At 46.1% G+C, this 12,864-nt stretch overlaps 1 protein-coding gene across 1 annotated transcript in view; it reads left to right on the forward strand.

Moving 5' to 3' along the window:
- Positions 1-12,864, forward strand: part of LOC149363003 (uncharacterized) — a 31,765-nt gene that overhangs the window by 13,406 nt on the left and 5,495 nt on the right. The window contains exons 4-7 of the mRNA XM_089568411.1: positions 592-707; positions 4,415-4,535; positions 8,125-8,310; positions 10,087-10,197. Coding sequence (XP_089424537.1) covers positions 592-707; positions 4,415-4,535; positions 8,125-8,310; positions 10,087-10,197 — 534 coding nt within the window. The remainder of the gene's footprint in view (positions 1-591; positions 708-4,414; positions 4,536-8,124; positions 8,311-10,086; positions 10,198-12,864) is intronic.

Raw genomic sequence — 12,864 nt, forward strand, 5'->3', positions numbered from 1 at the left:
ACGTACAAATTGCACCTTTAATAACTAAGCGAATGCAGGAATTCTAAGGTCGGGCGGGATTATCAAATCATTATGCGTCGATATGACAACGGTGCTTACTGTAAGGAACGCAGTTGAGTACGCACAATTAGGCAGCATTTTCTCGAGAGAAACAGAGTAGTACGCATTTTTTAGCTCTCGGTTTTCGATGATGACATAAAGCACATCGCTCCTAGTCGGATTCTTCTGTCTGAACAGCGATTTCAAATAGGGATGCTGCGAGTTAAATGCTTTAAGAATGAGAGGATCATTTGCCGCTTCCTGTTATTCATGTTCCAGATGGCGGCCTTGGTGACCAATTCTGATACAGAACTTGCTCGTAGCAGCAGCAGATTACTTATTAGCGAGTTAGTGCTCGTGGCGGCGATAGACTGGAGATTGCTGTAGCCATTCAAAAGGTCGTCATTCCTGCCTTTCTCCATTGACCGTGCACATTGTTTCCATCACTATTCGAAATTCCTCGTTTACATATCATCTCTCTGGGCCGGCGGTTTTCGGGCTGTGGTCTCTGTTTCTTCAAGTCGACCTTACAGCAAGAATTTTCGTTTCCAGGAGCTCCCACCGGTTCCAGGAGGAAAAACCATAGTAGCCATTGGTGTGATTGGTTACAACTCTACTACAGACTGGAACAAGTACAAGGGTTACATCAAGCGAGCCGCTGGTGCCACGTGAGTCCACTGCACATAGGTTTCGTGCGCGCTGCACAAGAACAAGCATGTTTAGTGTGGGCACTTGGTGAGGCTCCAGAGTGTGGCACAGGTTACGAGTGAAACGCACCTATAAGGAGCCATTTTGCGGCGGAAGAAACATATATATAAGGAAAACTGAACCCGTCCCATGTACTCTTCTAGTATTTAGGGTTGTTTCACGTAATTTGAGCAAGGTTTACATGAAATGCAATTTTTTGCGAAAAAGACTTAAAAGGTCTAGCTGATGATCGCCGAGAGAGCACTTCTCAGTGCGTTTCTTCGACATATTTTTATTCTTTTTTGATAAAAGGAACTTCATAATTGTTTTTCTTACGTCTTGGAGAAATTTATGACAGAGAATTTGCGCTTGTTGGCAGTGTTTCGCGCACTGCCTCATGTTCACCTTATAGCTAGGGGCTCGGCTTTTCAATTCAACCCCCCTCCCCCCCCTCCGCGCAAAGAAAAAAAAACGAAAAATGTGCGCCGAATCCAATCTCTGAATTTCGGTCTCAACCGAAAAAGGTCAGTATCTATGGCATGGAGGCCACAGCTTGTTTGCTGTTATTACCGAATCAAATAAGGAAATACAGGGTCTGTTCTGAAAGTAGTAGGACTGGTTTTTTCCTGGGCGAACGGGCGGAGGAGAGGCGGTCTGCGCGTGCAGGATCGTTGAAGGGGGATATTGGGAATGCTGGGAAAAATCAGCAGTCGGCTCTCGGCCGTTGAAGAGAGCAGGTCACTTGTACTGTGAACCCTTGTCGAAACGTCTCGTCACGCAGAATCAATGAGCGTTTACTGGATCAGCGATACGCGATAAAATTTTGTGTAATTCTTCGTAAAATGGGCAGAGGCTCACGACATGATTAAGGAGGCCTACGGTGACGCTGCCATGAGTAGATCAGGTGTTTTTTGTGTGGAACAAGCGGTTCCGAGAAGGTCAGGAAAGAGTGGAAGACGTCGTCCGCTCCGGACGCCCTTCGACCAGCAAGACCAAAGAAAATGTGTAGCGAGTGAAACATTTACTGAACTGTGATCGCAGGATGAGTATAAGAATGATTGCTGATGACATGAGCATTCCTTAAACCCAAGTTTTTGTGATCGTGACAGAAAACTTAGCCATGAGGAAAGTGTTCGCGAAGTTGGTGCCGGGGAGTGTTGTCAGAGGAGCAAAAGGCCAACCAGAAAGCGATCTGCCAGGATCTTCTTCATCATGTGAATGAGGACCCCAACTTTTTGCCAAGCACATGGCGGCAACGCTGCCTCAGCACCCCTACAGCCCCGACTTGGCCCCGCCAGACTTTTTTCTATTCCCGAGAATAAAATCGACGCCCAAGGGGAAGCATCACGGATCGGTAGAGGTGGTTCAAAAGGTCGTGACGAGGGAGCTAAACAGCATTCCGGTCCACGCGTTCCTGGAGGCGTACGAAAACTGGAAAACTCATTTGCCGCAGCGTGTAGGTGCGGAAGGGCGCTAGTTTGAAAAGTCTAGTCGTTTGTACTATTCTCTTGAATAAATTTTATAAAATAAAATGAGTCCTACTACTTTCAGAACAGACCCTGTAAATCATGTATGCCAGCCAGGAACTTGGTGAGCGTGGTACGTTGGCAGTAAGCAGCGCATTCGTGCGTTTTGAGGCACGTTCTTGCACGCACCTGCGCAGAGCGCTGGTCACTGCCATTACCCCCTAAGCCAGCTACTTCGTCAAGTAGGTTCCTGCACTGTACGTAAGGACGCTGACGTGAAACCATGTGTATATGTCATAAAATGTCTAATGTTCTAGATATCGGGTCTGTTAAAAAGGAGTTCCACTGCTGCAGTCCACACGCAGGCTGTGCGATGCCCCTGTGTCCCAACCCAGTGCAACATTTCAATGCTAACCCGACATGCCGCCGCCTTTAAGAAGTCTACTTAAAGCTTTGTCTCAAGATTGATCGTTTAACTTCCGTTACTTTAACTAATGGCGACAACTTATCCTTTAACAAGCACGCCTCTGATACGACCATTTACGCGATGAGTAAATCGAAGGCTTGAGCCTGCAAAAAAGGCTGAGATAAACATAAGACTTTTTGCCACACTGTGATCCAACATCATATCACCGTAAAAAAAAAATCAGTGATTCGTCTGCAGAAAATAACGATCGCCGAAAAAAAAGATCGTAAACTAGGTTATGAAATTAAAGACCGCAAAAAGTACTCCGAATTTTTCGAAACCAAAACCGGCGATTGCAAGCCTACTAATTGGCCTATCCCTCCTAACGACTATGTCAGCGCTTTCTACGTAGCTCTAACTTTCATGGCAATTTGTGCGCAAATATGACGGATACAGGTATGCATAAAGCCATCTTAATGTATCCTGGCCCGTTAACACTAAATTTTGAGAAACGTTCAATGAAAAGAATCAGGGAAAGATGGCTCTACCCATAACTGTAAAACAAGAACTGGAACCGTAAAATGCAACGATCAGCCGGCCCGTTGCCATTGCCGCGGGACTTTGGTATAGGATGCTCTTTATCAGCGGTCTATGCTCGCGGTACATTACTAAGTTCATGGCTTTTATCAAAACTTCATGGCTCCTACTTCATGGCTCTTATAGAAGGGTAAGGACTACGAAAGAAGCACTAACCACACACATGAACGCAATCTTCGAAACTGCTGCGCGAAAGGACAAGAACTGGGAAATAAATACTAATGACGTACTTCAACGCAGTTTTCTTTGCGTTGTTATTCCTTCTAGGGAGAGCCAAATGTTTAGTCGCTGTTCCTAGAGTCTTGAGAGTCTTAATGGATGGAGTCCCAAGTCCAGGCTTTCCTCGGCTGCAGCTTTGGCCCATTCACCAGTGAAATCGGACTTCCGGGATTCCAGCTGGACACCGCTTCCTCCCATTGCTCCGGCGTGGCACTGTGTATGACTGGGACTGTTGCGTTGTGCTGTCATCTTCATGCGGTGTGATAAAGGATGGCAGTCTCTGCGCATCATGATCATGCGGGCCTGTATGTGGTTATGCGGGTAGTAATAACGAAGCAAAGTAAAATGATCATGGAAGCATTAACAAGACACAGAGAGAAGCCAGAAGGACAGCTGTTAGTGCGCGAGCACTGATCCGAACGCTCAAAGCCTAAAAAAGGAAAACCGTCTCTTGCCGATGTTTCTGCACAGGAGAATTAGAAACAAAAAGAAAGAGAAAAGAAACACTACGAGCTCCGAAGTGAGCGCGGTGCCTATTTCGGTGTGTCTTTTGAGCGTGTGGTATTGTTTATCCGTCCTTTGCCCTTCTGCCTGTTTTTCTTTACATGTTCACATCCTCCGGCCAGGATCCGCACATGTGCACTGGAGACATGCCATTTCATGCGGCTATAAGCAATGGTCTCCATTTGTTCTCAAGCTTATAATTTTCATCAAACTGAATAGTTTGTCAGCATGTTCGAGGATTGCGTGGTTGCAGGGAGCTTTCGTGAACAAATCACCGCGCTGCAGTCCATCTGGTATGCTGGTAGTTCAGTTCGTGCCATAGAAACGCCGTACTCCCGATTTCAACGCCGCTACAGAGGAGTAAGGATCGCGAGAATGGCAGCCGCAGTTATTTTATTCGTGTGGTTGGACAATAAAGATGGCGAAAGCGACATTAAATTTCGCCTTGACGGGGGCTCTAGTGGAGGCTGACGACGGCCTGCGTTCTGGCCTGCAGGTTCGGAGCCAGTACCGTTATCGCCATCTCGTCCATGGGCAAGTGGCACGAGGAGTTCAGTCGCTGCAAGGCCGTTCCCCCCACGGTCATCGTGACGGGCGACGCGAACTACCCGTCCCTGGTAAGGAACGGGGACGCCATTTGACCAGAAAATGCGACTATTTATTTTCCAGGCACGCCCCCCCATTCCTGTATTTTTTGTTACTCTTTAAAACATATAGGAAGATAGGGCCATTTGAATAATATTGTTACGAGGTGGCAAGCCTAGGAAAAGCACGACATGATGACAGATGATAATATGGTTTAATGGCTGTGGGCCTAGCACGAGCGCTCCGTCCCGCGCCACTGCCCTCTTCTTCTTCGTAACACGACCCGGGTCCTCCGAGCGATCGTCCCGATCGATTGGTTAAATTCTCGAAGATGAGGTGGCGATGACCATGAACACAAAGGATAGAAGAAGATGAAAGGCTTGCCACCAAGATGAACGAGATGATCCAATGAATGGTTGTCCCTGGAGCTTCAGGTCCAGCGGTCGGTCGCCCACAGCCGAAGGTCAGGGGTTAAGGACTCGCCGGACAGCTTGGGCGGGGGTGCCGTCTTGATTCGGGTCGTCGTCGGGTCATGCTGCGTCTGGTCCGGTCGTCGTGTCTTGTGGTCGGGGCTGGGGACGGGGCTGGGGAAAGCGGCTGGTCGGTTCTGGTCAGGTCGGGCTCGGGTTGAGCTGGCGGCGGAGTCCAGGTCCCCTCGGCCAACGACGAAGGCGAGCAGAAGGTGGCGATGCTCCAGGGACCAGGATGACGAGGAGGAACCCGCACCTCACACCAAATGTAACGAGGTGGCAAGCCTAGGAAAAGCACGACATGATGACAGATGATAATATGGTTTAATGGCTGTGGGCCTAGCACGAGCGCTCCGTCCCGCGCCACTGCCCTCTTCTTCTTCGTAACAATATTTTCGCTCTGTGGTCCCCTATCAACTCTATCCGACAATTCTTAATGCACCATACGAATTTCACCTTCTTTGCGCACGATGCCTGATCTTTACTTTTCTGTATACGGCACCCTCTTTACAGCTGAATGGGTTTCCGGAAGTGATGTTATCCAGAACGAAACGTCAAAAGTTGACAGCAAGTGCACTTTCCCGCATGGTGTTACATTCCTCGGCTATTGTCAAGCTAATTGCGATAAATGGGGGGGGGGGGGGGGGGGACATCCCTTTAAACAAGCCACAGGCATTGGAATTTCTTGTGCTAGTAATTTCTTCATGTGATTACCTTTCTTAATGAGTAACAAGGTAAACTTTCACACCGCTCCATTTCCTTCCTCCCGCAGATGAATGCTGTTTGGCAGTCATGAATGTTGTCGCAGGTTTAGTAACTTGTATTCAACTAGACATGTTCGTCACCGTGCACTTGTTGCAGATTAACAAAAACCTTGAGACGAAAGCTGCTCCCTTGGCTTGTGAACTTAAATAGCCTTCGTTCTGGTAAACACAGTTAGCTTCGCACTGACACGAAAGGATCTCACACAGCTGCCTGTTAGACTAGATTTGGCGTGACGCTTGTGTTTAATCAGAAAATGTTACACGGTGCCTATGAAAGTCGCAGTGCCGGAGTTTTTTTTTTCGCAAATAGGAAAACGGAAATGAAAACGCTGTTTTGCGGTTTGTTTCCGCTTGCAATTGTAATAAAAAAAGTCACTTTATTGGCTTTCAGCTTCGTATTATGTTTTTACAGAAATCAAGGAGTCAGGCTGCTATGATTTGGTACATGCGAGCACGCTAACGTCCCCTGCAGCAATGTCAAACCGTCCCGCTGGGGTGTCTCCACTCCCGAGGGTTCGCCCAAGCGCTGAAAATCTGACACAGAAGTTTTGACTAGTAGGACTTTGTTACTAATGGTCCCTTCGTTGCAGAAATGCATAAAAAAAATTGAAACCGAAATTTAGCTCGTTTTTGATCATTTTCGAATACGTGAGGAATACAGTAAGATTGCAAATAGGCAGGCGAACAGTGATATTTAAAAGCAAAATTTAAAACTTTTAAATCAGGTGCGCAATTGACTTGATTACGGCCACAGCACCGCAATGTTCAAAACTGAAATGCGCGGAATCAAAATGCCACCCAGTTTGCGAAATTTGACAGAAACAATGCGAAGTCTGAGCACCTGCATACAACAAAGTTGCCCTATAACCACTTTTTTTTTCTTCTTACTGCGGTACGTTTTAATTACTGGATGAGGTCCTGGTAGCCGTTTGAAGAGAACTCGAGTTTGGCATCTATGTGCCAAAGTTCGTACTGTATTGCTTTGAACGTAAGCTGTTTTTTCATGCAGTGAACATATCTCTATCTCAAAAGGAATTCCGCAGTTAGATTGAATGTTCAGGCATGTCTAGAATGGGTGCATAATGGCCACAAACGTACATGGTAACAAAATCACGAAAAATACTAAAAACAAACAACGCATCAGGTCGTTCCTTCCTTTTCTTTTTGCCTTATTTGTGAAATGAAAAGAATTGAATTTTGATAAGAAAACCAATTATGGTCATGGACAATTCTCCATGTGTTGAAATATTCACCCAAACCCGAAACTCTCTAATACAAAATGGTTTCTATCCGCTTTTGGCGCAAACGAAACAGCGTACTAGGTTTACGGCCTCAATTTTGGAAAATAGGCAATCAAAAATTAAGTGCCCTACTTACAAGCGACTCGATGAACGCCCCTATTGAGTAAAGGTTGTTTACGGAACTGCTCTTTAAGCAGTTAACTGCGTGCACGCTACACCAGACGGCTTCTGTGGACAGTAATTCGGAATATGCAGCCGCGGGAAAAAACATAGCGGAAAAATACAAAATTGTTTCTATTCTAGATTGACCTTAAATAAACAATTACTTTTCCTTCACTATTCAACGGGAATTGGTGTTCGCCGTTTTCGTTCATCTACAAATCTCCACCGTTTGGTGGCGTGTTTCAAGGGTAGAAATCTCCGCAGTCTTGGAAGCAATAGAGGTTCTGCGCAAGAATATAAAATTTTCTGAGCTGCTGTGCAATTAGCTATAAAAAATTTAATTGACATACAATGGATCAATAACAGGTGGTGTTCTAAAACGTGACTAAGGAGGCCTTCCAATTTTGTGCTTAGTAAAAATAGACTGGATGGCTTTGCCTGGCTATGCTTACTGCGTGGCAGCAAAAACGCATTTTTCGTCTCGAGAACTAGATTTACGTTCTCATGATTCACACACGTGATCGTCGTTTGGGACTGAACGCAGCCATAGTTCATAGCCTGTAGGGTCGGTGCTTCAGAAAAGTTCCTTGACGTCGGCGCAGTTTGCTAATGAAAACGGCCCTTCGTCGTAACACCTCTCTTTTATTTTCTAACCATTTCTATCTTATAAGAAATTTGTTTTTAGTGAATATAGCGTCTCTGTCATTTAAAACACGGTAATCAAGCGATACAGCCCTCTAAGAGTGTACAGAGTGGACAGGTACCAAAGGATGATAACGTAGCTCGGCGAGGCAGTGTCAAGTGGAGAGATCGGATCAAGAAACATAGTAGGAATGGGTGGCCCGATTGTGCAAAGGGCATATTGGGGTTTAGTTGCTTTGCTCTAGCACTGAACTGTTTTAGGGCTGATGGTGGCATAAGGAATGTTCACGTAATGTGAGCGTGTTTTGATTGCGTGCCGCAAATTTCGGGCGGGTCGTGCAGGAGCGGCACCTGCAGCTGGTGAACTCGTCGACCGAGCGCTCGTACAACAACCCAAGTGCCGTGGTGGGCCTGTCGTTGGAAATGGGAGCACTGCTGTACTACCTGAAACCCAAATACAGCGGCTCCCTCAAGGCCGACGTTCTCTACAAGACCTGCTCCAAGGCTGCCCTCTTATCCCTTGATGGGGTACGCGGGCGAGCGATGTATAGAGCGCCAAATTCTTGTTCTCAGGCGCATTTTAGTTCAGCTTTCTCTTACGACCCGCGGAGATTCACTTGTCGCCCCAATATACCTTCAAAAACAACGACTCTTTACCGCGACAAGAAACCAGATAAATTTGTCCACGATATTCGATTCTGTATCTCGAAGCGTTCAGTGCACTCAATGTAATTGCAGAATTGTGCGCACGCGAACTGTGATTGAAGTCAAAACGCATATTTAAATGCAGTTCGAAGCAAAAGCCGCTAGGTGCAAGTGTGATTGGCTTTCCTTAGCTGTGCCAGGCATTGCTCGCTAGCAGCTGCATGCGACTAAACAATCTATAACAGGCGCAGGCGGAATGCAGCTTGGACCGCGTCCGAGCTGCATCTTTGTGTATAACTATGTAGTTATACGCAAAGATGACGTCGTCTGGAGAGGGCCTCCGCTTCAATGGTGCTATTATAGCTTGCACTACGGGAACATGGACCCCGTGGCCTCGCGTACTGAAACTCTCTACATATATTCGCTGGTATATAGCGGTCTCGTTAGAATGTTCTGATGGTTACCCATGTTCCCTAAAAATATGATTAAGTTAGCGCTCCTGAACTCCAGGAGAGAAATCTGCAGGCAGCAGAAATGGAAGCACATTTTGCAGCTACGCCCAACATTTAGGCTTAAATGCAATGTACGCTACTTTACTTAGCGAGGGCTTTTCATGGCAACGAAGAAAAGTGGAGACACAGTTTATTGTTGATAACTTCTGGGCTCGCTAGCTGTATTTAAAAGAAATAACGCTCAGGCACACGGTAGTACGTGGTCGGTCTCTTATGCATAGCTACAACCTAGCTCAGGCGCAGTTAGTACTCGAGGAAAGCCACGGCCATATAAAATGCAGCTTAGTCCTTTATTTCAAGCAATGTGGACAGAAGCTATTATTAATGGTTGGTGGCTTTATTAGTGTCTGTGCTCCGGCGGTGGGGCACTGGTTTGCAGGAGCTGCGCAATTAACATCAGCTTATATTCAATAAGCGTGATGTCGCCACCATAGTCACACGGTAGTACGTGGTCGGTCTCTTATGCATAGTTACAACCTAGCTCAGGCGCAGTTAGTATTCGAGAAAAGCCACGGCCATATAAAATGCAGCTTAGTCCTTTATTTCAAGCAATGTGGACAGAAGCTCTAGAGGAATATTAATATGTCCCACACGAGGTCAGTATGCCCGGCTTCCAATAAAGAGAAACCGAAGGCACCGCAGCTCTATCCGAACACACGAATAGCTGGAAACAATACAAAATTGCATTAAAAATATGTTAATACAAATAGACAACAATATGGCGCGTACATACCATAAAAGAGAAGTTTCCTCAATTGTATTGAAGGCGCTAAGACGAACCTGAACTAACACGCAAACACTCAACCAATCTCCTGCCATATAAATTTAATGAAGGATATTCATTATTCATTATTCCTTGATAATGTGGAGAGCTGGCGTAAAAATCGAAAGCAAGAAAATGGGTTCAGTCTACCTGCATGAGCTTTCGTTGGTTTAGCTTCGTATAGATAATCTCATAGCTTGAAACCGTGGCCTATTTTTAACTGTTGGCGGCTTTATTAGTGTCTGCACTCCGGCGGCGGGGCAGTGCTTTGCAGGAGCTGCGCAATTACCATCAGCTTATATTCAATAGCGTGATGTCGCCACCACCCCCTAAGCTGCGAAATTTAACCCTCCGCCTGCACATGCTGGGCACCTTCTCTTGCAGGGTTGCGAAGGCCGCAAGCTCCGTATTGGCAACTTCACCAATGCTCAACTCGTCGTTGCCACGGACGACAATCTCATTCTCTGGGACGACAAGGACACGATGCTCGCAAAGGTGAGGAAGTTACTGGACCTCCGTCTGCGGCCGAGAACTGAGAGGCTAGTGGGTTCCTAGTGCGCAGCTTGCCTGCATAGCTCCAGTAATCAGGCCAAACGTCGGTACTGTGATAGGCAGGATGTCAGGGAACCGGTACTTGTCGCATTGTCGTCCATCGATCGCCAATTTGAGTAATTGAATTCATATTCGTTTACTATTTCCGCCTTTCAAATGAGCACCTAAGACGGACGAAAATTAATGTTCCATGTACGTAGCTTGGAAATGGCAGTGAAGTGAAAATGTAGTTTCCGGACCGGTTCTACTCTAAATAACGCAGGTAAACAACTCAAGATTTTCCAAAGAATATAGCAGCCTTATTGCTCAGTCGTCAGAATCGGGCGGAGCGAACCGTAGTGTAGGGGAGGGCGGAGGAAGTGTATTGAGCGGTTTTATTATGTCAACTGCGCACTGAAAGAACTTTCTGGAAGCGGTTATTTTTTTGCCCACTGTTAATTTTCTTAACCCTTCGAGTAAGCACGTAATGACCATAGTCAGCTATCGGCCCCAATACAAAGTTTAAAACCTTCCGCACAGTTCTTCGTCCCACTGTGTGATCTACCTCTCAGCTAGAAAACTGCACTTTCTCTTCACTTTTCTTCACGTGGCGGTGATTTTTGAACCGCTTTTGACAACAGCAGGGCGTAGAAGTTCCGGTTGGCTGCCTCCGCCAAAGTGGCACGCGCCCCGATATGCAGCAAATTTAGTGATTCAGCTGAGCACATGGTTAACTTAGTCGACCAGCTAGGAAGCAGTGACTCTTTAAATACTGCCTCATCACTTAAGTTTAGATAAGAGCCCGAAGGTGACCCGAGGAACAAACCTAAAACACGGCTCCTATTGTCTCATTTATTTTTCTTATTTCGGCCTGTGTTTCTCCACTCTGCTACTAGTTGATTTTAGCGATTTTGGAACTTCGCTGCTATCAGGACGAAGAGGCGAAAGTTGAAGGGCCGACATTTCCCGACTACGGCCTACTTTGCGAGCACGCTGTTGGCATATTGGGCAAAAATGGGAACTTTTATCGCCAACCAAACGCCTTTCTTCTCTGTCTCGCTTTCCCCGGTGCGTCTTCGTAGAGAGAAGTGCACATGGGAAGGTCCCATTGCTAACTTGCAGCCATAGTTTTATTTGAAGCAAGAAATCTCGGGTGGCAAGGACTGTCCCCTTTACTATGGACGCAGCAGCTGTATAGCAGCTGTCTCCTTTACTATGGACGCAGTTCCCGCTGTCTAAATTGCCTTATAATACGAACACGTGTTCTACAATCGCTTCGGAATAGAGCAGAAGTGTATGTACGTTTCGAGTAAGGACAAAAAGTGCGGGAGCTACGGCATTCTATGACCTGCTTCTTACAATATTCTTTCATCGCTGGTACTGCAGTAACGGATAAAGAGATATCTTTCTGACCGCTAGGAACACAGTGATCTATCTCAGGGAAGACACTTCTGCTCCTTCTGCTGCCTTTGCCTTGGCGATTTTTCCCGCCAAACATTGGCAGCTGTGTCATCGAGCAAAGCGATTCTAAGATGTTAAGGATCAATTCGAACATCTTTGTTTATTCGTTTCGAAGTAGAGACCTTCTGATGAAAGAAACTGTGTATTTTTGATTGTAGCCTAAAGAAACGCAGGAACAGGAGGAGCGAACAAGACAGAGAAGCGCTATACTTCAAACTGATTTTGTTGGAGAGCTGAATGCTTAAATGCACTGAGTTCAGTACGTAGCAGCTAATCGCACTCCGCTAAAAGCGCAGTGTCATAGTTGTGCATATACAGTGACGTAATGCTTAACAAATTGATGGGTAGTTTAGTGGTGTAAAAATCCTGTAGGTATTCTAGGGTGAAAAACGTTGTACAAGCTCTAGCATATCACCAGTTTGTGGGTTGCTGGCCGGCTGTTTCTCATCACTTCTCCAAATGCGCACCTCTGTAAAAGCAGAAGCTCACGCGTCACCATTAACATCTTTGGAGCTTTTTGAATGATGGAAAGGGGCGGTGCATGGAAGAAAGGTAAATTATTTAGGGTTTTGTACCTAGTGAACGGCCTAATGATCCGAGTGGTTGCTGCACCACTTCGTATGAAAGTATTTACGTGTGCCCTGTGAATTTTGCTTTGGGAGTGGCCTCTACTGGAGGAAGGCTCCTTAGTTTAGCGAGGAATCGGAAGGATTTTATCGATTGAATCTGTAAACGGTTAGACAAGCCACCGTTTGCAATCTTTTTTTGGTCAGCACACTGCAGAACGTAATGCAAGCCCTGCTTAGCCAATCTTTTTGGTGGTCGCAGTTTATGTCGTTGTTTCGTGCGGCAGCTACCTTCCCCTGTTTTCGTGTTTTTCAGTATAGACCGAGTGAAATTTCACCTGAATTCATCACTTTACACTGAATTCATGGAACAATTCAGGGTTACTGGAAATAGGCTGCACAATCTCAGCTCTTTATCGAGGCACTTCCTCGTGGGCGCACAATAGCGAAGTGAGTGAAAAAAAAGTTTTACAAAGATAAGAATGAATCACTCTTTCTCATCCCCACTGCCCTGAAGCATGTACTGGGCAGGTTGACGCGAAGGCGTTCCAAAAATTTTTAAAGAACTACTAGTATTTTGTTGAGCGAAAATCTTTTCTTGTTC

Source organism: Amblyomma mixtum, chromosome 2 (assembly GCF_055824585.1).
Source record: "Amblyomma mixtum isolate Tamu chromosome 2, ASM5582458v1, whole genome shotgun sequence".
Lineage (NCBI taxonomy): Eukaryota > Metazoa > Arthropoda > Arachnida > Ixodida > Ixodidae > Amblyomma > Amblyomma mixtum.